Source organism: Hemicordylus capensis, chromosome 2, assembly GCF_027244095.1.
Source record: "Hemicordylus capensis ecotype Gifberg chromosome 2, rHemCap1.1.pri, whole genome shotgun sequence".
NCBI classification, from domain to species: Eukaryota; Metazoa; Chordata; class Lepidosauria; order Squamata; family Cordylidae; genus Hemicordylus; species Hemicordylus capensis.
In genome coordinates this window covers 294597605-294624129 of record NC_069658.1, presented here as the reverse complement: position 1 = coordinate 294624129, position 26525 = coordinate 294597605, and the positions used below count along the sequence as shown (strand labels likewise).

Here is a 26525-nt window from a genome sequence, read left to right as displayed (position 1 = left end):
AATGCTTTAAAAATGTTTCAATAGCTGTTTTAAAATTGCATTTGTTGCTAGTTTTTGTTTCCTTTAATATGCTTTTAATTGTTTCTTTTATTTTACTGTTCTGTGTGTTGCCCAGAGAACAATTTATGGGGTGACCATATAAACAACGTATTGTATATTATCAATATTAATTTAGAAATAGGCATTGTTAAGATCAGGGTATGGGGTTTCAGCCTGTTCTGGATGGGGTTGCACTTTCTCTGAAGAAGCAGGTTAGCAGCTTGGAGTTTCTCACGGATTCAGTGCTTCTCCTAGAAAAATCAGGTGGCGGCTGTGGCCAGGAGTGCATTTGTTCAGCTTTGGTTGGTGCTCCAGCTTGCAGGTCTGAACTGGCCTGTGTCACCCATGCCTTAGTCACATTGTGTTTGGATTATTGCAATGCACTCTATGTGGGGCTGTCCTTGAAAAGTATTGGAAACGATGTATGGTGCAGAATGTGGCTGCCAGATTGATCTCTGGAACTGCTAACACACATATTACTCCAGTCTTGAAGGCACTGCATTGGCTGCCAGTCTGTTTCTGGGTACAATTCAAGGTGCTAGCAACCTTTTGAACCCTAAACAGCTTGGGCCCTGTCTGCTTACCTTAGGGACTGTCTTCTCCCAGCTGAATCTACCCACCTGGCTAGGAGGGCCTTCTCAATTATTGCCCCCAGGCTGTGCAACTTGCTCTCAGCTGAGATCTGCACGGCTCGCTCTCTCCCAACCTTTAGGAGGAAAGTGAAGACTGCCCTTTTTATTCAGGCTTTTGGCCAACACGCTATCCCTTGCTCTTTTTAAATTATAAGTTGTATTTGTTTTTATTTTATTGTATTTAGTTTGTTGTTAACTACCCTGAGGTCTTATGACAAAGGGTGATGTGAGATATATATTTAAAAAATCACTCTGATTTACCAACATTTTTATAACTTGATATAGTCATAGATTCATTAATAGTCTTCATTTCAAATTGCATTTCAATTCTCTGGTTTGGACAGAGAGGTTACTGTATCATCTGCTTATAAACTAATTTTGAATTGTTCTCTTCCAACTTTCATATGTTCTGGCTTGAACTCCAGTACCTCCTTGTAGAAATTAATTATTAATCAGGAGAGGCTCATCAACAACTAGCATCCAACAAACTAAATGACACTGATATTTATACTTCATGCCATTAAGCAGTTTCCAACATGTATACATCCCATATCAACCCTGTGCTGTGTTGCCTCCCCCCCCCCCCGCCCCCGCTGGCCTTTATCCTTGCATTTCCCTGCAGCATTCCCCCAGTGACCTAAATCCCTCACCCAGAAGCTAATCTTAGAGTGGGAGAAATAGTAGCAACCTGAAAGAATACTTCCAAAGCCCAGTAAAATTCTCTCATGCTTTCTCATCTTGCACAATTACCCATGGAAGGCAACAAAAGATTCTGCTATATATCCCCAACCCTCAATACAATTAAGATTTTTTTTTTAGGAGATAGCCTGGAAGGACAAAGAGGAAAACACATGGGTGCACCGAGGAGAGATTTTTTTCTGTGTGTGTGTGTTTTGCTCCACTTCCCATCACACATTCTTTCAGAAGTGCCAGGACTCAAGCCTAGCTGGAAATCATAACCTGTTGTGTCAAAAGTTCTTCCTTCAGTGATTGGCTGCTGGTTATGAACATAGCCGGATCCCACACTTATTTATTTAGATTTTTATCCTGCTTTTCAACCAGCATTCCTAAACTGGGTTCCAGCATCAATAAGAAAAGCAATAATACATTTAAACTTGCATCAATGTCTCTGATGAAGGGAGGGTGGCTGTCAGCAAATGGAATGGCTGCAGATGAACCTGGTTCTTAAGAAGGGAGGAGCCACATGACTTTCATTCTTCAGCAACCCAATTGCCAGCATCTATTTTGTAGGTGACAGGTTGACTGGACTCCTGATTTTTGCAAATCAAGCTATTTTAATGACCGCCTAAGCCCATATTTAAACAAGTTATAAGAAGTTGTAACATCCCTGAGATGGTGGAGGCAGCATCAGGGGCTCTTCTTCCCATCCCTCTGTCCTCTCAAATGATTACTCCGGCTGGCTGCGTAGGTACAGTGGTTATAGTGCTGGACCAGGACCGGGGAGACCCGAGTTCAAATCCCCATTCAGCCATGATACTTGCTAGGTGACTCTGGGCCAGTCACTTCTCTCTCAGCCTAACCGACTTCACAGGGTGGTTGTGAGGAGAAACTCAAGTATGTAGTACACCGCTCTGGGCTCCTTGGAAGAAGAGTGGGATATAAATGTATAATAATAATAATAATAATATTCGCAGAACAGGGCAGGCAAAGGGATGAGGGAAGGATCCACCGCCTCTGAAATGGGCCACAGCCGCCTGCCACCTGGACTCATGTGGGAGAGCGGAAGGATAGAGGAAGAACATAAGAACAGCCCTGCTGGATCAGACCCAAAGCCCATCTAGTCCAGCATCCTGTTTCACACATTGGCCCACCAGATGCCACTGGAAGCCACAGGCAGGAGTAGAGGGCGTGCCCTCTCACCTGCCATTAATCCCCTGCAACTGGTACTCGAGGCATCCTGCCTTTGAGGCTGAAGGTGGCCCACAGCCCTCTGACTGGTAGCCATTGATAGACCTCTTCTCCATGAAGTCATCCAAACCCCTCTTCAAGCCATCCAGGTTGTTGGCTGTCACCACATCCTGTGGCAGAGAGTTCCACAAGTGGATCACACATTGTGTGAAAAAGTACTTCCGTTTGTTGGTACTAGACCTCCTGGCAATCAATTTCATGGAGTGACCCCTGGTTCTAGTGTTGTGTGAGAGGGAAAAGAATTTCTCTCTCTCCACTTTCTCCACACCATGCATGATTTTATAGACCTCTATCATGTTGCCCCGCAGTCTTTTTTCTAAACTAAAAAGCCCCAGGTGTTGTAGTCTTGCCTCATAAGAAAGGTGCTCTAGGCCCCTGATCATCTTGGTTGCCCTCTTCTGTACCTTCTCCAGTTCAACAATGTCCTTTTTAAGATGTGGTGACCAGAATTGTACGCAGTACTCCAAGTGTGGTCGCACCATAGTTTTGTATAAGGGCATTATAATGTTAGCCGTTTGATTTTCAATCCCCTTTCTAATGATCCCTAGCATGGAATTGGCCTTTTTCACAGCTGCCGCACATTGAGTCGACACTTTCAACGAGCTGTCCACCACAACCCCAAGATCCCTCTCCTGGTCCGTCACCGACAGCTCGGATCCCATCAGCATATACTTGAAGTTGGGGTTTTTCGTCCCAATGTGCATCACTTTACACTTGCTAACATTGAACCGCATTTGCCATTTTGTCGCCCACTCCCCCAGTTTGGAGAGAGCCTTTTGGAGCTGCTCACAATCCGTTTTGGATTTCACTACCCAGAAGAGTTTGGTATCATCTGCAAATTTGGCCACGTTGCTGCTTACCCCTGCTTCTAGATCATTTATGAATAAATTAAAAAGCACCGGTCCCAGTGCAGATCCCTGGGGGACCCCACTTCTTACTTCCCTCCATTGTGAAAACTCTCCATTTATACCTACCCTCTGTTTCCTGTCTTTCAACCAGTTAGCAATCCACACATGTACTTGTCCCCTTATCCCATGACCACTAAGTTTCCTCAGGAGTCTTTGATGAGGAACTTTGTCAAAAGCTTTTTGGAAGTCCAGGTAGACTATGTCAACAGGATCACCTTGATCCACACACTCGTTGACACTCTCAAAGAAGTCCAAAAGGTTGGTGAGGCAAGATTTACCTTTGCGGAAGCCATGCTGGCTCATTCCCAGCAGGGCCTGTTCTTCTAGGTGTTTTACAATTTTATCCTTGAAGGTGCTTTCCATCAATTTGCCTGGAACGGATGTTAGGCCAACTGGCCTGTAATTTCCCAGATCGCCCCTGGATCCCTTCTTGAAAATCAGTCTTACATTTGCTACTCTCCAGTTCTCTGGTACAGAGCCCGATTGCAGGGATAAGTTATATATTTTAGCAAGGAGGTCGGCAATTTCACATTTGAGTTCTTTGAGGACTCTTGGATGAATGCCATCCGGCCCTGGTGATTTGTTAGCTTTCAGTTTTTCCAGACAGTTTAGAACATCATCCCTTGTCACTTCTATCAGACTCAGCTCTCTAGCCTCCATCCCTAAAAAGCCTGGTTCAGGAACAGGTATATGCTCAGTATCCTCTGCCGTGAAGACAGATGCAAAGAACTCATTCAGTTTCTCTGCAACCTCCATATCCTCCTTAATAATCCCTTTCACTCCCTCATTGTCTAATGGTCCAACTGCCTCCCTGGCAGGTTTCCTGCTTCTTATGTACTTAAAGAAGTTTTTGTTATTCCCCATGATACTTTTGGCTAAATGTTCCTCAAACTCTCTTTTTGCCTCCCTTATTGTCACCTTGCATTTCTTTTGCCAGAGTTTGTGTTCCTTTCTGTTCTCTTCATTTGGACAGGCCTTCCAATTTCGGAAGGAAGTCTTCTTCCCTTTTATGGCTTCTTTAACGGTACCCGTTAGCCATGCTGGCATCCTCCTGGACTTAGTGGTATCTTTCCTCCTTTTGGGTATACAATCTAACTGGGCTACTAGTATTGTGGTTTTGAGTAAACTCCATGCACTCTGGAGCGAAGTGACTCTCCTGATTTCCCCCCTCAGCTTTCTTTTCACCATACTCCTCATTTTAGAGAAGTTTCCTCTTCTGAAATTCAAAATGTCTGTGTTAGACATCCTTGGTGATTCTCTCCCTGCATGTATGCTGAATTTGATGGCACTGTGGTCACTGTTCCCTAAAGGGTCAATGACACTGACGTCACGCACCAGGTCCTGGATGTCACTCTGAACAAGAGGGGGTGTTCCCTTCTTGCCCACGCTCTGGGTTACAAGAGCAATATTGAAGATATGGAAGTAACGCCACACCAATTATGGTTTCGTGGGGAGACCAGGCATTGGGCAATCTTGAATGCCACCCTATCTCTGTTTGAATTTCATATCCCTATTAGAAGTATGCATATTAGGAATTTATTTCCCAACTGTACCCAGGGAGCAGCGGTGGAAGACTCCATCCTCGAGGTCCTGCTTGAGAATCATGGGAGAACACCCCGTGATCTCACTAAGGACTTGTGGTCTGGAGTCAACTCCGCCGGTATGATTTGGGCAAATGCCAAAAACTGGGATCAGGACGACAGGCTTGGCTATTTGGAACGGGCCCTTGGCCTGGTGACCCAGTCAGGCTTAAAGGATGCAACAGCCTCTGCTGGTTTGACAGAGCTAACCCACTCACTGGCAGGGTTTTTAGAAAACTTTCTCAGCCAACTACTGAGAGAAGCGGTAACAGCTATTGAGGCTGTGGGCTGGAATGAGGCCTGCGCAGAAGTGCAAGGCTTCATGAATGCCCAAGTAAGAGCCATTCGAGATTCCATCTTCAGGGGATCCTGGCCAATGGAACTATCAGTCAAACCAACCCTCATGCCCGAAAGGACATGGGAGCTGCGCCGGTCCTGGACTGTGAGTTCCTGGGTCTGTCACGAGCTCATGTGCAGCTTCAAGGCAAAAGGTGCCTCTGAGGGAGTGTGGGCCCCAGTAGTTAGGCTGCATCCGGGCATCTCAGATAAATGTGACTGGAACTGGGAGGTCCCGGGTCCAGTATATGAAATCATCCTCCCTTCTCCTCACAATGAAAGTCATTTTGTTGTGGGAGAAGCAGACGAGCCAAATGGCATTTGGATGGGAGTTGGGAACCTGTGGAAAACCTGGCCCAGAGCACCACCCCCACTAACCTGTAAACATGCCATCAGGGAAAATCAGTGGGTAAATATTGGGGAGAGAATTTGTTGGATTGGAGTGGCAATCTTCACTGGTAGAGGGGGTGCAACCTCTTTCGCTAACTCTTCTGCCTGTATTAGATGGATGTCAAGAAAAACAATCATTACTATGTTAGGCCTAAGTATTGCTTGTCTTGGTTTATTGTTTTTAATAATGGGTCTATGTTGCATGTGCAGGAGAAGGAGGAAGGCCACAGCGGTCCTGGTCATGCCGCCTGACCTCCCGCCTCCTTCCCCACCCTCAAATCCAATCCACTCAAGATATGATTATCTTATAGATTTTGCCTTAAGCAAAACTATAAAGAGGGGGAAATATGTTATGAACGGTCTATAACATATCAGAACCAGAGGTACCAACTCAGAAGCATGGTGAAATATAGGCCTGTGTCTGATTCAATGTTATATTAAGGGTTCAACTAAACACCTGAACTCGAGGTGAACTGACATACTAGATCAGAACTGCTCTGTGGAGCAGGAGGTGATCCAGCATTGTGTTGTTAAAATGGATATGCAAGGAAACACAATGAAGCCAGGTCTGAATGCTGAATGCTATAATTCATATGCTAATACCACTGACTACCAAGTGTCTGTGGAAGGAGCCAGGGGGCTGATTCCCCACCCCCTCCTTTCCTGTTGCAAAGAAGTCAGTGTTAAATCCTTGTTTGTGATTAACTGTATTGTTCTCCATGGAAGTTCAACATAGCAAAATGCATACACAGTAAATGCCTGTAGATTTTAATTCTCACCTCACCAATGCTACAAATCTCATACACACCTTTTCATGTATACTTTAAATATTCTCGTTTTCAATTAAACACTGGGTAGAGGTACACAAGCTGTCTCACACAGAATATCCTGAATCCCCTTACTAACTGCTGACTTTTTAACACCTTTTGGGGAGATGCCATTGCAGCTCTTAGATGCAGATTTGCTGTGGGCAATGTCCCCCCCCTTCTCAGCACACAGTTTGCAGAAGATGAGATTCAGAGATCTCTCTGGACTGGCCAATATCCTGAATAATTAAGATTTTGTTCAGAAGGTAGGAGCAAGTTGTCACCTTTTTGGACACCCAGGAAAAGAGGAGATTGTGAACAGATTCTATTCAAGGATCAAAGAGGAAAACACTATAAAGAGTGAGGCTTTTAGACAGAGAGTTCAGCAATCTTTTGCCTACGGCAAAAACTGCTCACGAGGATCCCAAGAGTTTGCTGCTAAGCCGCAGGGCAAAGCAGGAATTCTGGCCATGAACAGAAACTACAGCAATGCCTGAGTTTTGCGGCCCAAGCTGCCTGATCTGAGCACTGCAACAACTCCTGTCTCCGCCAAAGACCTCAGCTGAAAAGTTCTCCGCTCCAGTCCTGGGTAAATATGCTGCTCCTACAAGCCTGGAATTCCTTCATCCCTTCCCCTTCACCTGCTCCCTTCCCCTCGTCCCCCTACTAATTTCTGATCCCCCCAAAACCATACCAGCCCTGAGCCTTCCTTCCTCCCCCTTTTCCGCCTGTATCTAAACTGTACTAGGCTCTGGGAAGATTAATTGCACACACATATGTCAGTTAGGCACACTGGGTGGAATATATTGGTACGGGCTAGGATGTTCTGTTTAAATACTGTAGCAATATTGATAGAGTGCTCTGCTTTCTGATTTGCTAGATTATGTTGTTGTTCTTTTTATACTCAATAAAGCCCATTGAATCTTTGAGTGGTTTGATCTCCTTTCTTCCTTGCATCCAGATCATACGTGGTCACTAATATAAAAGAACTTGGTCACGTTGGTGACATTATTTATGAGCCAGACCTATTTTGTATACTAGCCATTGAGCATATTTGGTTTACCAATCGGGCCTGGTCTGTAACAGTCAATGACACTGACGTCATGCACCAGGTCCTGGGTGTCACTCAGAATTAGATTCAAGGTCGCCTTCTCTCTGGTTGGTTCCATGACCAACTGTTCTAGGGCACAGTCATTTAGCGTATCTAGAAATTTGACCTCTTTGTCCTGACTTGAATATGAATTTACCCAGTCTATGTGTAGGTAATTGAAATCACCCATAATTACAGCCCTGCCTCTCCTTGACGCCTCCCTGATTTCCTCCTGCAACTCCCAGTCACCGTCGGCATTATGATCCAGAAGGCGATAGCACGTCCCCAGTAGCACGTTCCCTTTCCGGCCTTGTATAGTCACCCACAGGGTTTCTGTGGAGGACTCCAGTCCACCTAGTTTTTCTAGCTTGTTAGATTCTATCCCTTCTTTAACATACAGTGCTACCCCTCCTCCAAGGCGCCCCTCCCTGTCCTTCCTATAGAGTTTCTACCCAGGGATAACAGTGTCCCACTGGTTCTCACTGTTCCACCATGTTTCTGTTATGCCCACTATATCTATTTCTGCATTAGCAACCAAGCACTCCAGCTCACCCATCTTGGCTCGGAGGCTTCTGGCATTGGCATATGAGCACCTATATGCTGAATCTCTCCCCTGATGTATGCTATTCTTTTGACTCTTTGACCTGCTGGCACAGGCTCCCGTCTGCTCTTTATGCGGTTCTGCTCTGTCCCCTTCTGTTTTATCTGAATTCTTTGCAGCCTCACACTTTAAAGGATGGCTTTTGCCACACAGGATACTGCCCAGCTCCCATCGGCTGTTCCCCAGGTGTCATTTTAAAAGCTGCTCAGCAACCTTTTTGATTTTAAGTGCCAGCAGTCTGGTTCCATCTTGGTTCAAGTGCAGCCCATCCCTTTTGTACAGGCCTTGCTTGCCCCAAAATGTGTCCCAGTGCCTAACAAATCTAAACCCCTCCTCCCGGCACCGTTGTCTCATCCATGCATTGAAACCTCTCAGCAATGCCTGTCTCACTGTACTTGCACATGGAACAGGTAGCATTTCTGAGAATGCTACCTTGGGGGTCCTGGACTTCAAAATGCTACCTATCAGCCTAAATTTGGCTCCAGGACCTCCCGACTGCATTTCCCCACATTATTGGTGCCGACATGCACCACGACAGCGGTCTCCTCCCCAGCACTGCCTAGGAGCCTGTCTAGACGCTGCGTAATGTCCGCAACCTTCGCACCAAGCAGGCAAGTCACAGTGCGGTCAACATGCGGGTCACAAATCCATCTCTCTAATGATCGAATCACCAACTACAAGGAGGCCCCTACCCCACAGAGGAGTATCCCCTGTGCGAAAGGATATGGGCTCATCATCCATGGAAGGGGTGCCTTCTAAAGGAGCATTTCCCTCTTCCTCAGACTGATGTCCTCCTTGCCCAAGACCTTTATTCTCCCTGACAGCAGAGGAGCTACCAGCCCTGGAGTGGGATGCCTCTATCACATCCCTGAAGGTCTCGTCCACATGTCTCTCTGAGCTTCTCCAGATCCGCCACCTTGGTTTCAAGGGAACGAATTTGTTCCCTGAGAGCCAGGAGCTCCTTGCACCGAGCACACACCCATGACTTCTGCCCATGGGGCAAATAGTCATACATGTGGCACTCTGTGCAATACACTGGGAAGTGCCCCTTCCCCTGCTGACCTTCTGTCTTCATACTGTTTTGGTTGGCTGTTTACAGTATTTAGGGAGCTTATTGTCCTTTTATTAGATAGTTTATTAGGATAGGTCTCAGCTGTAATGGTCAACTATTTAACTGTCCAAACAGCCTTTCCCAAGAATATGAGGGAAATGAGGGAGGGATATGTACTTACGTTCTCGTCTCCACCAGGCTCCTTGTGATCGCAGGGGCTTGTTCCAGGCTCCCCCGCACACTTCCCGCTAAACTTCTACGTCCTGTTTGCTATCCCTGTTCGCTATGCTCTTGGGCCTTCACCTCGTATGTAGAGTAGCCTTCCAACTGTCACACAGGATGTGAGTCAAAGGAAAGGAATGTGGGGCCTCTCCCAGCCCTAGCTGACTCCACCCCCTCCAGGCAGCCACTAAGTAAACACTGGAGTTAGATAAGAACTCCTAGCCCTGTGATATCTTAACCCTAACAAGACACACACACACACACACCCCTACCCCTTAAAGAGAAACAGCCCCTGCAAAATTCCCCTCTTCCTGTTAGTTTGTTTGAAGGGGAAAAGGCTAGAAGTTTAGAAAGGCTTGCTCACCTTCTCAGCTGTGTCTGCTCTTCCCAGAGTAGCCTTCCAACTTCCCAGGAGTCCCCACCTCTGCTGCCACTGCCACCCTCGCTACTGCTGAGCCCACTGACTGGTCAGTGGCTATTCTTCATTCCATGCCACACAGCGGTGCTTTTAAAAAAGGTAATTTTAAGGAAGACTAAGAACTTTCCCTCAGCCCCTTCCCTGGCCATCAGAATTTGCTACTCCTAAAATGTTTGCCACGATAGGCAAATGCTTACTTCGCCCCTGCTTGTGCCTCAAACATTAATGTGTCCACCATCTTGATCTCGGGTGGGTGACATCACAAACAATGCAAATGAGGTATCAATCTGTACCAAATTTGGTCCAAATCAGTCCCACTTGCACCTCAAATGTTCATGTGTCCACCCCCTTGGATCAAGGTGCATGACATCATTACAAACTATGCCCTTGAGCTGTCCTTGTGTTACACTCACTATAACTGTACCAAATTTGGTTAAAGTCAGTTAGGCAGTTCACAAGTTAGTCTACTTGCACCTCAAAAGTCTATGCATTTGCCATTTTGAATAAGGGTGGATGACATCATAAACTATGCATATGAGGTGTCCCTACAACTGTACCTGATTTGGTTCATATTGGTCCAGGCACTGTGAAGGTGGGGTGTGTGGGGACACATACAGAATGCTGGGTGATCTCATAAGCCTACTGAAAAATAACCTGAAAAAATATAGGAAAATGATAATAGTTCTGGAGATGGAAAAAAGCTATTTTACTAAATAAATAAATAAAAATATCACTAAATATACTGCTCCTGCTCCATTAAATAATCAATAGCCATGATTCAGTCACAGGAAGCTGCCTTCTACCAAGTCAGACCATTGGTCCATCTAGCTCAGTATTGTCTACACAGACTGGCAGTGGCTTCTCCATGGTTGCAGGCAGGAGTCTCTATAAGCCCTATCTTGGAGATGCCAGGGAGGGAACTTAGAACCTTCTGCTCTTCCCAGAGAAGCCCCATCCCCTGAGAGGTTTCTTACAGTACTCACACATCTTATTCAAATACAAACCAGAGCATACTCTGCTTAGCAAAGGGGACAATTCTTGCTTTTTATCACAAAACTATAGGAAGCTGTCAAAACATTATATTGTGTCCTATTGCTTACAAGTCAATATTCTTGTGATACAGTTGGGTGAGCACAAGAAAAGTAGTGCTGATAGAATGAAAGTATACAGACTAATTATCTCTAGTTGAAAGCATCACTGTGGATGTCCATAATACAACATGAACATCTTTTCAACTATTTTGTTGTCAGGACAACCAAGTGCAAGGCAAATATTTGTTATTGATTTTTGTAACAAAATTTGATTAAAGTTTTCTAGAAGATTTGAAGATTCTATCAGTGTAGTTCACTTTGATCATGAATCAGCATCCCTTTGCTTACCAGAGATATAAGCTCCAGCCATTCCCTATTTTTCTTCTCTGATGTCTTCCACAGAAATGACGACATTACAAGAGCTAGGGAAGTCCACTGTGAAGATATCTGCTTCCTCTTGCCTCTCCAAACCTGTGTTTCAGAACCTTGTATTGCAAGTAGAGAATTGTGAGTGTAGTTCAGGTAAGAACTAGAAAATTAGTGGTATTTTACGAATGTATAACTTTCAGTTATGCATGAGACCCCTAGTTTGGTTACATGGCAAAAAGATTAACTCCCAGCTGACTTGGGAATAGGTATATATCCACAAGCAGCAGGGTCTTTGTATTGCCAGCACTGGTTCTTTAGAATGCCCTCCCTACACAGTCCAGATAAGTACTCACACTGTATCATAGTAACAACCCTGCTTTTTAGAACAGATTTTTATATTGGGCGAATTCTCCAACAATGGTTTCGTCTGCTACTGTTTTTGGTTCTGCTACTGAATTTGTCAGATCATGATTTTTTAATTTTTATTTTGGATTTGTGTTTTGTATTCCTTGTTGTAAACTGCTTTGGGTTGTGAAGGAGAAAGTCAGTAGATACGCTTAAAAAAAATACAGTACCACCACCTAAATATAAAGTTTACTTTTCTGTTCCAATTTCAATGGAAGCAATATGTTATTTAACAAATATGTTACTTATATACATAAACAGATAACCAAAAGCCTAAGAATTAGAACTGCACTAGTTTGGAGAGAGAGTGAAACCAACAAAGGAAGGGTGAGAACTAGTCAGTCTCATGCTAGAACTGGAGACATGCACCGATGTGTAAGTATCACATCTAAGCACTGGTTCAGAAGGGGAAGCAGCCCTTCTCCTGAAGAAAGGGAAGAACTCTTTACAGCTATGGAGAAGCAAAATGTTTCCAGTAACCCCGCTGCTTACACTTCTACTGAAACATAATACCACCCCAGTAGTAACATGTCATGAACAGTGGGGAAAGAGTGCAATAATTAAGCAACTGCTTTAAAAGTTCTTTTAAAAAAACCCACCAATGAAGCTGCGTTATATGGACTGCTGAGGAATATTACAAACATTTTTTTAAACTTCAGAAATGTAACTCAAAGGTTGGTTTGGTAATTAATCTTACCACTGGTTCTTTTATCCAATAAACACAGAACAGCAAGAAGTGGCATTACTCCAAATGGTTAATTTCAGGATAACAGAAAAGCCCAAAGATGTTCAATTTGGATGCAGAACTGCAATTACTTAAAATCTAGTCTGTACAGATGATGTTTTCAGAAATACTATCTTCTTTTGTGTTCCTAGCTGTTGCTATTTTTGAGGCCTCAGACAGAACTGGAGGAGTGTCTTCTCTACAAAAGCTATACCACAAAGCTCACAAAATACATGTGAAGTGGGGGAATGTCTACTGTCCGTTTAGGAATCAAACTATAACCTCTTGAAGAGACTAAAAACTGGCATTTAAACAGCATCTTGCCTGTCAAGTACTTAGCCCTTGCTGGCCACAAATATCTATGCATGCCCTTCCCACAGAATTCCCAGTTACATGCATATATTCAGAACCCAGGATAATACCCAAGATACAGATTTATCATATGTGCAGGGATTCTTCAAGCCTTAAACAAACAAAAAACCCACACATTTAAATAAGTGAAATATACCAAAAATGAAACCCTCAGTACATACCTCACATCAGCAGCTAATGACTATATAGTAGGTGAGCATTTATGACTACTTTAGTACATCTTGATGTTCTCAAGTTCGTTTCACATCAGTCTGGTTAGAATTTCTACGAAACTGGATATAAGTGCAAAAGATCAAATAGTGACAATTATCAGTGCTGATGTAGGATAATGACATGCATAATAATGTAAACTAACATGTTTATAGTTGAAACATAAGATATTGGAAGATTATGAAAGTGTTCCAGTGCTCACCTCTCTATAGCTTAAAACATAAAAAAAATTAGTCCACTTCCCAATGCTACTTTATCATTTCCAGTAAAGCTCTTAAAAGCAAGTAAGTGTATCAGGTAGGGGAAAGAAAGGCAAAGCATCTTTTGCCACTGTTCATACAACGTTGGTTTTGATCAGAGAGCGGGACGATGTTCCCACACGCACTTCATTCACTTACACTGAAGCAGAGATATCTGAACCAGGGTTAAAGAAAGCTCTGGTATAACATTTTGCCTGCAACACAGGGATGTCAGACTCTTGCTTTGGCTGAAATAGGAGGAACAAGAGTTCCTGTTTAAATATGGAGTGCAACTATTCTAATTTGGCTTCCATATATGTTCCCATTACAGTATACCAAGTTTCCACTGCAACACAGATTAGCAAGGGGCAAACATATGGCAGAGCTTAGATCCTGCAGACTGGAAGCACATCAGAGCACTATCCGAGATAACAATGGCGTAGCAAGCCACTGGCACAACTAGAAGAAGCAAATCCATAAAACTTATTCATTCTACATTATAAACACTCAGAATTACAGGATAATGTATCCCTTGGTATGAGATTTCTTTTGCCCAACTAATGACAATATACAGTTTATTTCCTAAACATCTATAATAAAATGTTCAGAATAATGAATAATGAAAATAAGTTCAGCAACATTTGGTCTTCTATGTACTTGGTCTTGATTGAAACAAATGTAAAGACTCTGTGCCATGTATACTCAACCGCAGTATCTTGCTTCGTTATCTCTTGACTGGCCATCCCCATGTTGTGAAGTTACACAAGCTAAACCAAAACATGGGATGCTTCCAAACACACCCATGAAAATGCTTGTACTTGGCAATTTTAGTGAAAACAGCTTTCCCACTTATGAGTCTTCATTTCTCTCAGGGCCTCCATTCCTCAGCCTTTCATTCCATTCCAGAGAAAGCCGCCGAAGATCCTTCCTGATGTTTGGATGATCCTCTAAGTCGTCATATAATGACCGAACAATGTCTAATCTCCTGTAGTCCACTGGTTTCACCAAGGTGCGGACAACCTGAAGACACCTTTCTTTTAGAGTGAACACTACAGAGAAATGGGAGATGAGTGGAGTTTTTTAGGGCTTTGTTGAACACACTGAGGCACAATATAAAATAAACTAGCCTGAATAGCAATATAATATGCAATAACGAGGAAGAACAATCATTCTTACACCATAATGAACTAAAATTGAGAGGAAGCATTACAAAAACAGATTGGGAAATGTTAGAAGTAACCTAAAGATAGCTATGATACTGGTATTAATTACTTAAAAACACAACTTTTAAAGCTTCTGAAAAATCCCATCCAGGCTAAAGATAAATTAACTATAAAACTGAAATAGCAGGGAAAGCAACTTAATGTTTGCTGAATTGGAACTTTAGGTAAATGCAAGGTTTAGTTACAGAGGGTTATAGTCACACGAAATTGCCCGGGAAGTCTGAACAATCCAATTTTGATCACTGTTGCTTTGTGAACAGGAATCCAACTATATCTGTGCACCATTTTTTGCAACACAAGGAGATACTCATTTTGTCCATCTTAACTTACAGTATACCCTGATAACTTTACCTGGTAATGTAATGTTTGCAAGTATGGGCTGTCCATTCAGATTGCGAGTAGCCACAAACAACTCTGCCTGGTTGACAAGAAGACTATCATATGTCCCTGCATCTCTGAATAACCAAAGATGTTCTAGAAAAAACAACAGAAGGTTTCACAGTTATTCTGAATGGGATGCAAATATTCAAGAGCCACATTTTTCGTAGGTGGAATGTGGCAGAAGAGATACTGAGGGAGGGGGGTAACTTATCCTTGTGACATGTGTTTAAGCAAACATGCATCCTCTGCTTGGAGACTCCATTGCCTTTCCTCTGGCTACATTCCAATTAGGGGGGTGGGGAGGAGATATTTCCACTGTTGCCTCAAGGACCCACAAAGATATTCAATGGTGCTCTTTTCACAATCAGTGAGAAGACCTCCAGGGCGGTCTGTGGGGAGAGCAGATCACACTCACCCTCCTCACAGATGAGCAGCTTTCCTTGCTTGGGCAGACTGGTTCCTGCCGGTAGCGCCAAGGGTTGGGCTACAGAGAAGTGCTGCCACACATTGCCCTGCTCCCCAGAGCTCCAATAATGCACTCACGCGGTGCCATTACTGGGATCCTCCCCCCGCCCACCCAGAGTGTGCCAGCCACGTTTGCAAGCAGCCACACGAGCAGAAAAATGAGGTTAAGGGAGTGCTTGCTCCCTTAACCTCATTTTAAAAGGGAGACTGCTTAGGCAGGTTTGCCGCCGTGATCGGGCCCGATCCCGGTGGTTCACACGTGCGTGCAAAACTGGGCCGGGCTCTTCCAGTTTTCCCTAGATCCTTGAGGCCCAAACTACACAGGACAATAGTAAACTCACATCTTCAGTTGCAGATCTGCTTTGCTTTTTTTTTTTTAAGTCAAAAGGCTTCAAAAGCCTCACTGCACACGCGCGACACACAGAAGCGGCACATACAATGTGCGCACGCGCAGTGAAGCTTTTGAAGTCTTTTGACAAGGAACAGGGAAAGGGGCGGCAGGAAGGTAACCTGCCACCCCAAATGCTTACAAAACCGGGAGCGCTGGAGGGGGAAAAGCAGCAGGAGAGGTAAGTACACCCACCCCCACTTAAAGGTCCACCGCAACCGCCGAACTGACCCCAGGTCCGGAGGCCCTTAGAATGGGCTCCGGACTGGTCCATGCAGATCCCTAACACAAAGCAGGGAGTGGGAGGTGCAACCAAGAGCCAAGGGGCATGTAGGTGGGGCGCTGAACACTTCTGCCACCCGCTGCTCTAACACTCCCTTTGTCCCAGAGGTCCCTTCCACCCAGGCTGGGAGAAGAGCAACCAGGAGAGGCTGCAAGGCTGTGTGGTCCCAAGGAGAAGGTTCAGCAGCCCCACCCATTCACTCTTCTAAAGCACATATACATGAACAGCACAGACCTGTACTTAAAACCACCAGTCTGCTGCTGTCTCATGTAGGAGTTTGAGCCCAGCAAGCATGGAGGCTTGATGCAGTTACTCTGTGGTGAAGGCAGGAAACACTACCTATGCTCAGAAAGATACACATCTCTGCAATTCTAACTCCCCTCAGAACAGATACACCTGTACCAGTCAGCTGGGCTCCCTTGCCACCCTGTGGCAACACCAATTATTTTTATTTATTTTTTTATATATTTCTCTCTCTCTCTCTCTCATTTTAAATTGTTATTGGCTTTTACAGTTGCTTACAATGAAGTAAATATTGACTTCCCGCTTACCTATCTGTGCGGTTCATGTTAACTATACATATAAACTATTGCTATAATAATTTCAAAAAATAGATACTCCACATTACTACTCCATTTTACCCAACCCAATCTGCTGTTATTACTATATTTCAAACCCTGCTGAAAAGTCCATATTAGAAAAATAGTTCTTTAAGTAAAAATGGTTCCCAATCTTCTTTGAAAGATTTCAAATTTTCATCCCTTATAAGTGCTGTAAGCTTTGCCATCTCAGCATATTCCAAATTTTTTATCAATCAGTCTTCTCTTGAGGGCATTTTAGTGTCTTTCCATTTCTGCAAATATACTATCCTAACCACCGTGGAAGCATACAAAAAAAAATGTTAAATTTCTTTTGGAAAACTCTCCTTGGGTTATTCCCAGCAAGAAGGATTCTGGCTTCTTAGGAAATGTCATTTAAAAAACTTTCTGCAAAACTAATTATTCAGATTAACATAGCTGGGTCCCCCTGCCCACCAGCACCTCCATGTACAGATAAACAGTTGTAAAACCCTGCCCCAACAGAGCTGCTCATTAACATAGGAATCTCTCTCTCTTTCTACCCTGTGCCTTCCATATCCTCAGATGCTTGCCACTTTTAGTGGAAGACACCTTAACAGCTGCACAACAGGCAAAAATTCAACCACCACAGTTTTTCCTGCGGTAAGGACAGAAATTTTCATCTGTGTGCATTTGTTTTTTTAAAAAACATGTCATAGAGCCGTTAATAGCAGAGGAACCCTAAGACCCACTGATCCAGAGTAGTGTCTATTGCTGCCCAGTTATTCAGCCCGGCAACTGCGATTCCTCTAATGTGACTCTCTCGCCTGGAAGGCATTTGTAACCGGCTCCTCACACCCACCCAAGTAGCTGCTCATTCGGCGCCCCGTGCCCGGCTGTAAAGTCGGATAGGCACGTGGTCTTCCATCAAAGTCCAGCCAGACGGGGATCACCAAGCGTGGGCTGCGGTTGCAAAAGATGACTTGACACGGCTCCTGAGTGATTGCTGAGCGCAGACGGCACGCCAAGTCCTGGAAACCCTCTTCATCATCCTCTCCAGGTCTCTGCGGCATCTTGGAACTAACAAAGCTGCACCTTCCGTGGCCACAATAAAGGAAACTTACAAGCTCAGGTCTGGGCACAGGCAGGCAGCCATTACTTTCTGGGAAGATAGCCTGAAAAACAGCACACACTACACAGGTCCAAAAATCAAGTGATTTAGACACTTTATTAACATCACAACCACCTTTTGCTTTGACTTGTTATAACACTTCAAACCACTCAATACTTGCACATCCTATGCAGTGAGTACCTTTCCTATTACATATTCTGGGGGGCTGTATTGTCTTAACTGGCCCTTTATTCAACTACACAAAAAGGGAACACTAAGGGATGCCATAATGATTTGTCTGTATAAGAACATAAGAACAACCCTGCTGGATCAGGCCCAAGACCTATCTAGACCAGCATCCTGTTTCACACAGTGGCCCACCAGATGCCTCTGGGGAGCCCACAGGCAAGACGTGAGGGCATATCCTCTCTCCTGTTGTTGTTCCCCTGCAACTAGAACATGTTAGGCAAGTGCTGGAACACGTTTTAATTAGCTAGAGTACTTATTTGTGATTTCCTTCCCGGTCTGTTACGTCATTAGTAGACACTAGTAGATGAATGGAGCGCAAGTAGAGAAAGACTCGGCTCGAATCAGACAGATTGCAATGAGCGCATTTGGAGATATATGCCCAGGCAATACGTGCGGCAAAGAAGCAATTCTTTTCTGCCCGTATTGCATCCACAAGTTCACGTATGGAGTTCTTCAGGGTTGTGAGAGGGCTAGTATGTGCCCCTCCTCCCTTGAATCAGAATCTGGAACCACTGATTACCTGCTGTGATGTGCTTAATGAATTCTTTGTGGGGGAAATCTCTCGCATTCGGGCCAACTTAGACTCAGTCTCCACAATTACTGCAGTGTTTGATGCAGAGGTGTCCTCTTGTGTGGTTAGGCTGGATCCACAGAGTTCCTGTTTGTGACTCCTGAGGATGTGGAAAAGCTGTTTGGAATGGTGCAGCCTACCACCTGTTCTCTTGGCCCTTGCCCAACATGGCTTATACTATCTGGCAGAGGGGTTGTTGTAGAAGGCCTGGTAGAGATTATAAATGCTTTCTTGAGGAAGGGCAAGATGCCTCCTTGTCTTAAGGAGTAAATTTTTAGACCACCTCTGAAGAAACCTTTGTTGGATCCCTCAGAGTTGAGCAATTACAGGCTTGTCTCCAACCTTCCACGGCTGGGCAAGGTAATTGATTGTTCTTCAAAATCTGAACTTTTGTATGGTGGTGGACACCACCACTTTAGGAGGTGGTGGTGTCCATATTGTCTCTGATGTTAACATCTACATGAAACCACTGGGAGAGATCACCAGGAGATTTGGTGCAGGATGTTATCAATATGCTGATGACACCCAAATCTATTTCTCCATATCAACATTATTAGGACAAGACATAACCACCCTAAATGTCTGCCTGGAGGCGGTAATGGGCTGGATGAGAGATAACAAACCAAGACTAAATCCAGATAAGATGGAAGAACTCATTGTAATCTGGAAGCTACAGTTGGTCTAACTACAGTTGCGGCAGCTAGGGATGTGCACGAACCTGTTCAGAGGCCCTTTTATGGGCTTCCAAACAGGTTCGAACACTGGCTGGTTCGAAGAGTTCAATGGTGGGGGTGGGATAATTTTAAGGGGAGGGGAAGGTGCACTTAACTCTCCCTCTGCTTTCCCCCTACCAGCGCTGAATCCAGTGCTGAATCCCCCACCAGTGCTGAATCTGAGTCCAGTGGGGCAGCAGCTTACCTCCCTGCCATCCTGTCCACTCTTTGGAAGTAGTTTGCATGCGCATGCATGTCACACGCTTGCCCGACATGCACGAGCATGACGTGCGCGTGAACCCGATCTACTTCCACCCCAAAGAGCAGACGGAACAGCAGGGACATACACTGCCGCCCTGCCATACCGGTTTTCCAGCCAGTGTCGGGGGGGGGGAGTAGAGGGATGGATAAGGGCACCCTCCCCCACCCCCAAACTGGCCCCTGCCGGTTCGGTAAACATCCCTAGTGGCAGCCAGGTTGGTCTCTTGGTCATCTCGGAGAGACCATATCACTCCTGTACTGAAAGAGCTACACTGGTTGCTGATAAGTTTCTGGGCAAAATACAAGGTCCTGTTTATAACCTATAAAGCCCTACATGTCTTGCACACTGGGTATTTAAGAGCATGTCTTCTTCATCATGAACACCACCGCCCACTGAGATCATAATCAGAGGTCTGTCTACTGTTGCCACCAGCTCATCTGGTGGCTACTCAGGGACGAGTTCTCCGTAGTGGTGAGTCCGAACCGGTCCGGCGGCCATTCTAAGGAATGGCCGAACTGCCGGACCGGTTCGGCTCTTGGTGGTCCGGGTCTGGGTGGGGGGTATGACTTTAAGGGCGGGAGGGCTTGCTTACCCCTCCCGCCTCTTCAGCCCCCTCCAGCGCCCGTATTTAACTTAAAAGCGGGGCGCTGGAAACCAGCCGCCCCCGCCGCCGCCCCCCCGAGCAGATTAACAATTAAGGGTGCCCCTGCCGTCGCCCACCCGCCAGCTAGCCAGCCAGCCCTCCCTCCCAGCTGCCCGCCCGCCTGAGTGTGTCCTTACCCAATGCTTGAAGTAAACGAGAGGAGCTACCGAACGGAGCTCCTCTCGTTAGCAAGACCTCCAGAAGACTGAAGGCGCTTTGCGCGCGCGCGCATGCGCGCACCACAAAGGACGCCGGAGGCCCGGTCTACCCGCCGGGAAAAGGCCGGGTAGACCGGGCCTCCGATCGCTGGAGGCCCGGTCTACCCTGCCGGGCCGGGTAGACCGGGCCTCCGGCGATCGGAGGCCCGGTCTACCCGGCCTTTTCCCGGCAGGTAGACCGGGCCTCCGGCGTCCTTTGCGGCGCGCGCATGCGCGCGCGCGCAAAGCGCCTTCAGTCTTCTGGAGGCCTTGCTAACGAGAGGAGCTCCGTTCGGTAGCTCATCTCGTTTACTTCAAGCATTGGGTAAGGACACACTCGGGCGGGCGGGCAGCTGGGAGGGAGGGCTGGCTGGCTGGCGACGGCAGGGGCACCCTTAATTGTTAATCTGCTCAGGGGGGCGGCGGTAGCGGCTGGTTTCCAGCGCCCCGCTTTTAAGTTAAATACGGGCGCTGGAGGGGGCCGAAGAGGCGGGAGGGGTAAGCAAGCCCTCCCGCCCTAAAAGAAAGGGCCCCCCATCGGTGCCGGTCCGGACTGGGCCGGACCGTGCACATCCCTAGTTCTCCGCTGCTGCACCGAAGCTTTGGAATGTGCTCCCTGCTGAAATAAGAGCCTCCCCATCTCTGACAACTTAAAAAAAAAGTTTTTAAAGACACATTTGTTCACTCAGGCTTTTAATTAAGTACTATTTTAATAGTTTTAACATTGTTTTAAAATTTTAAATTATTGTAATGTTTTAACTTTTTCTGTTGTCATTTATTTTGTTTTATTGTAAACCACCCAGAGATGCAAGTTTTGGGTGGTATAAAAAATAAATCATGCAGCTGTTTCTGCCACATTTATTAATGACCTGGAATTTGCACGGGAAAACATGAAATATATTTCTGTTTGGGTGAGAATAAATCTACATTTTGCTTTTGAACTCCCAAAACAAAGTTGTGAGAAGAAATACTCTTCAATGCCACAACTACAGCTTTTTACATCGTCTCCCCACCCCCCCACCCTCCATTTTTTCTAGAAAATAAAACGCTGGGGAAAAGCAAACCACTACCTGCCAGTTTTGTTCCCCACCCCCGAAAGCTTTTCAATACATTCATATTGTGGAATCTCTTTTCACCATGAAATGCGACGAGACAATATTAGCAGTTTAGCTCCTCACCCTGCAGGCTTTAATACCACCAGAGCCTATAAAGAAGATGCAGAAATAGGAAAATTTCCAGAAGATACCGATTTCATCTCATCTGAGTCCAGAGTTAAACTGTTGTCTTCAACAGTGGAGACTTCTAAAACGGTAATAATCTAGTACCAACACAGAAGGAATGGGAAAAGCGGAGGAGTCTTAAATACACGCAGTTATTCTCATAATCCAGGTAGGGCATGACTTCGTCTCAAGGGGACTAGGTACGTTTCCATCCCCACAGCGCGTGTCCAGCCTGGCTCCTAAACTACCCTTCCTGGCCGCCGCGTCGAGCTTGCACTGACCCACTAGCAACAGCGCAGCACCCGCTGCCTCCTTCCCAGGCTGCCATGAATCGGGGCGGGGAGAAGACCAAACGAGGACTTACAGGGACTCTCCTCGGCCAGCAAGGCAGCGCTTGTTCCTCTCTGCCTCCCAGCCAGCAGCAGCACCGACCCCGTGCCTCCTCCCCGCCAGGGCGGCAAGAGGAAGAGGGCTCATCCGGACTCTTCTTGGCCGATCACCGCTTACTCCGCCCCCCACATTGACTTACACATAAGCAAACAGCCTGCGGTCGCGCACGTCCTCCGTCTCCTACCCGCATTGCCCTGATGACGCGCGTTTGTTGGGAGGAAGGGGCATACGGAGAGGGCGGAAAAGGATCCGCTCGGAGCCCGGATGTCTCGCGAGACTCAAGCAGCCAGGTTCGATGTCTCTCTTCTTGCTCATTTTAGCCCCGCGAGGCAGATGGAAGGTGTTGGTGGATCGCGGACTTAAATCACTCTAAATAACATATATATATTTTTTACGTATATATATTTTTTCAGTCATCCAAACACCTTTGATTTTCAGATGAAAGTTAAGATGCTTTAAATTTTTTACGCCTGCTCTAAAAAGCATGGAAATGGCCAGTTAAGGTTCCCCTTAACTTCCGTGGCATGTAAGCTGTCAAGACTTTCCGTCTGATATTAAGCTGGCCTTAGAAATGAGGCTCCATGCACGCAAACTTTGCCTTGGTCTTTCCGCTGGACATTGGGCTGGGGAGGAGTGAATGCAGGCAGAAATGCAACAGATGCAGCTTCCCCAATCACTTCCTAGAGATGCCCCATATTGATGTAGATGGGGCTCGTTCCTGGGTCCGCTTAACCAATCAGTCAGACACAAGGATTGGGAATTATTAATTGAGGCTTTATTGCTCTGCAAACAGCAATAGGTAATCAACAGGCTCATGCTCTCAAAGCGATTACAATTTGGTTACAGGTGCACCTTACATTTATGCAAACAATCTAAATGGTGCTGACACCCTAGGCACAGTATGGTGGTCCAAGTATCTAGTACGCATGTGAATGATTCATTGTTCATCTGGTGATTACTCCTTATTTGGTTAGATCATGTTTTCTTAACTGTGTCAGCAAGAAACAGTGAGAACCTTGACTAAGTTAACAGGTTTCATAGATACAATTTTGCTACAGTAAAGGCAGTGATGTAAATTATGTCCCTGGGCTGGGGTTAGAAATGGGGTTTCTAAGTAAAATAGAGTTGCTTTGGCTTTACCTGACACACCAATATGAAATGCATTATGGGAATCCCCCCTCCCCAGGCTCCCTGAAGTCTGGCAGCTGATAAAAACGGGAGGGGTGAAGTATATGCTCAGTATCCTCTGCGGTGAAGATGGATGCAAAGGACTCATTTAGCTTCTCTGCAATGTCCATATCCTCCTTAATAATCCCTTTCACTCCCTCATCATCTAAAGGTCCAGCTGCCTCCCTGGCAGGTTTCTTGCTTATGTGTTTAAAGAAGGTTTGTTTTCCTACCCACCACCCCTGATGCTTTTAGCAAAATGTTCCTCAAACTCTTGTTTAGTTTCCCTTATTGTCCTCCCTCCTCTAAGACAGGTCCCAAAGCGTGGGCCAGAGAATATATTGTCATCTTCCACTCAGAAAGTGACCTGTTTGTTAACGATTCAAGCATAGTGTGGTGGCTAGAGTGCTGGACTAGGACCGGAAGACCCGAGTTCAAATCCCCATTCAGCCATGATACTTGCTGGGTGACTGGGCCAGTCACTTCTCTCTCAGCCTGACTGACCTACTTCACGGGGTTGTTGTGAGGAGAAACCTAAGTATATAGTACACCGCTCTGGGCTCCTTGGAGGAAGAGTGGGATATAAAATGTAAATAATAATAATAATAATAATAATATAGGATAGAGGTCAGCAGCTTGAGACTCCTGAGCCAAATCTACCTGATTGAGCAGGATGCCAACCAGGGCATTTTTCACACAGCAGGCTTTACCGTGGCTTTACTGTGAGTTCAAAGTTGCACCCCCACCCCCACAAAACAATAAATAAATGTAAGAAGTGTGTTTTAAAATCCTGCGTATAAATCCAGCTACACTCTAACATGCAATGAAAAACCTGAATCATATGTGACGTGCTCCCTGATAGCTCACAGGGGCTACGGGGGTAAATCTGGCTGATATGTTAATGCACCGGCTCCATTCTGGAGGAGATGCAAACTAAAAGTCAGCTGTGAAAAATGCCTTGAAGGCAAAAGAGGTGTGGAGACACACAGTAGCATATATGACAACAATGACATTACTGGCCAGTGAGGTTCCTGTAGGATATATGAAAATTAATACACTGGTTCCCTACCTACCATTAGGGATTGTGGGACCTCTTTGCTGTTTGGTTACAAATAGCAGTCCCTCAAAGCGAACAAACTAGGATGCTGCCGTTCGTGAATCTGGGATGACTTTGCTTTTGGTGGCTGCAAAACCAGTTCCTGAAAAGCAACAGGCTAGGGTCTGAATCTGGGACTCGGGGTTGTTCTCTAAGGGGTCATAAAGCAGAGCATGAATCACCATATATATGGTAAAAATGTATAAACAAATTTATAAAAACAAGATTCTAGTCATAATTCATCAAGACCAGCTCACTGCCTGATGTTTGTTTAAACAGAATTGTAACTATATCCCACTGGTCTGCTTTCCTATTTCTGTGTGGAAAAGCTGGCCACAAGATGTGTTCTAGTACTGGAAGAAATGCCTTTGAAGAGAAAACAAATGACTTGATGAACTTCCTCTTTTTTGTTTGTTTGTTTAACATTTTTATACTATCCAAAATTCATATCTCTGGGCAGTTTACAACAGAGCTTTGATTGACTTAAATAGGCTCTTGTGGAAGTATGACATCCCTCCACTAAGAGTAGCTGCACAAAAATTGGCAACCTTGTGGGTGGTAGAAGGCTTCTTATCTGCAAGGAGGAGTCCTCTGATGGACAGACAGAAAGCTGCTGAACTTCCAAAACTTCAAGTTGGCTTCATTGTCTTAGGGTGTACATCCTCTCTAATAAAACGCTTGGTGTCCATCCGTGGACGGACACCAAGCGTGTGTCCGTGCCTCCCTGCCCTGTTCTGTGCCTGCGCGAAGCGCAGGCCCAGAACAGGCCAAGGGAGACACGCTCGCCGGCACCGGCAGCCATCTTGGGCGGCCAGAAGCGGCCGCCCCGAAGAAGCCGGAGAGGCGGCGGCGGGGGAAAGTGACCGAGGAGGCGGCGGCGGAGCCACCGCCTCGGCCAAAATAGATGGAGGCCGGGGGCGGAGCGGAGGCCATGTAACTTTAAAATAAAAATTTACTCCCGCGGCTGACGCCGCCTACCGCCCACCCTCCCTCCCTCCCTCCCAGCTGCTGAGTCCCCCTTACCCTGGCCGACTGCTGTCGGCCGAAGACTGCCCTCAATTTAAGAGGCAGAGAGGAGCTCGCAAGCAGAGCTCCTCTCTGTGCAAAGCCTCTTGCCGAACTGCCGCTTTGGGCGCAAGGGACGCAAGCGCCCAAAGTGGCAGTTCGGCAAGAGGCTTTGCACAGAGAGGAGCTCTGCTTGCGAGCTCCTCTCTGCCTCTTAAATTGAGGGCAGTCTTCGGCCGACAGCAGTCGGCCAGGGTAAGGGGGACTCGGCAGCTGGGAGGGAGGGTGGGCGGTCGGCGGCGTCGGCCACGGGAGTAAATTTTTATTTTAAAGTTACATGGCCTCCGCTCCGCCCCCGGTCCCGGCCTCCGTCTCCCCGGCCTGGCGGGGGCAAGTGCCTGGGCCGATTTGGCCCTTAAAGGTAGGGGGGGCGTACGGCGGAGGGAGGGGGAATGGCGGCGGGGGGCCAGGAGCGCCATTACTAGCGCCCATTATTCAACGGGCCAAAATTCACTTGTTTTTATATAAGCAGCAAGTGCTCAAGATCAGTGAGCACTGGCTTCATTTCAGATAATGTAGTCAAATAACTTCTAATTAGAGCTTAAATTATAACATCTGATGACATCGTTTTTAAAAAGCTGGAAGACCATATGATAAAATTATGACATGGTTCAGGTAGCCAAGACTGCTTCCGCACAATGAGGCTATTCACACGTGCAAGCAAAACCAGGTTAAGGGAGCCTAGCCCAGTTTTGCACATATGTGTGAAGTGCCAGGATCGGGCCGATCCCAGAGACAAACGTGCCTGTGAAGCCTCCATCTAAAATGAGTTTAGGAGAGAGAGCGCTCTCTTCTAACAGTGTCCCCTCTAGCAAGGATTCCCCGATGTTGTTGACTGCAACTCCCAGCATCCCCAATCAAAGGATATTGCAACTGGGGATGTTGGGGGTTATTATTATTATTTATTCGATTTTTATACAGTCCTTCCAAAAATGGCTCAGTGCGGTTTACACAGAGAAATAACAAATAAGATGGAACCCTATCCCCAAAGGGCTCACAATCTAAAAAGAAACTTAAGATAGACACCAGCAACAGTCATTGGAGGTACTGTGCTGGGGGTGGGTAGGGCCAGTTACTCTCCCCCTGCTAAATAAATAGAATCACTACGTTAAGAGGTGCCTCTTTGCCAAGTTAGCAGGCAAAGTTGTAGTCAACAACTTCTGGGAATCCCTATTAGAGGGAATACTGTCTC

The 26525-nt window shown here is 45.9% G+C and overlaps 1 protein-coding gene across 17 annotated transcripts; it reads right to left on the bottom strand.

Moving 5' to 3' along the window:
• Positions 1 to 1684: 1684 nt before the first annotated feature.
• Positions 1685 to 22273, bottom strand: VHL (von Hippel-Lindau tumor suppressor). 17 transcript variants are annotated; one of them, XR_008317756.1, is made up of 8 exons: positions 21980 to 22226; positions 18530 to 18680; positions 17512 to 17824; positions 14927 to 15049; positions 13065 to 14401; positions 9544 to 11518; positions 5803 to 5919; positions 1685 to 2271 (listed from the first exon to the last, which is right to left on the bottom strand). XR_008317756.1 is itself a non-coding variant. In XM_053302997.1 (6 exons), the coding sequence occupies exons 3-6, from the start codon at positions 18575 to 18577 to the stop codon at positions 14202 to 14204; spliced, it is 684 nt and encodes a 227-aa protein (XP_053158972.1). In that variant the 5' UTR covers positions 18578 to 18680; positions 21574 to 21713; positions 22145 to 22238; the 3' UTR covers positions 11979 to 14201. The 17 variants fall into 17 exon arrangements, 6 of the variants coding, with proteins under 6 accessions (XP_053158972.1, XP_053158970.1, XP_053158967.1 ...); XR_008317762.1 differs by having other exon boundaries at positions 9949 to 11518; XR_008317763.1 differs by having other exon boundaries at positions 10560 to 11518.
• Positions 22274 to 26525: the final 4252 nt, after the last annotated feature.

Excerpts from the sequence above, each read along its gene's own strand:
- VHL (XM_053302992.1), bottom strand. The coding sequence starts at position 22,092 with ATGAGCCCTCTTCCTCTTGCCGCCCTGGCGGGGAGGAGGCACGGGGTC. Across the intron at positions 18,681-21,979 it reads GCTGGCCGAGGAGAGTCCCT|GAGTCACAAACAGGAACTCT; the intron begins GTAAGTCCTCGT and ends CCACATCCTCAG. Across the intron at positions 17,825-18,529 it reads CATTAAGCACATCACAGCAG|GCTATCTTCCCAGAAAGTAA; the intron begins GTAATCAGTGGT and ends GCTGTTTTTCAG.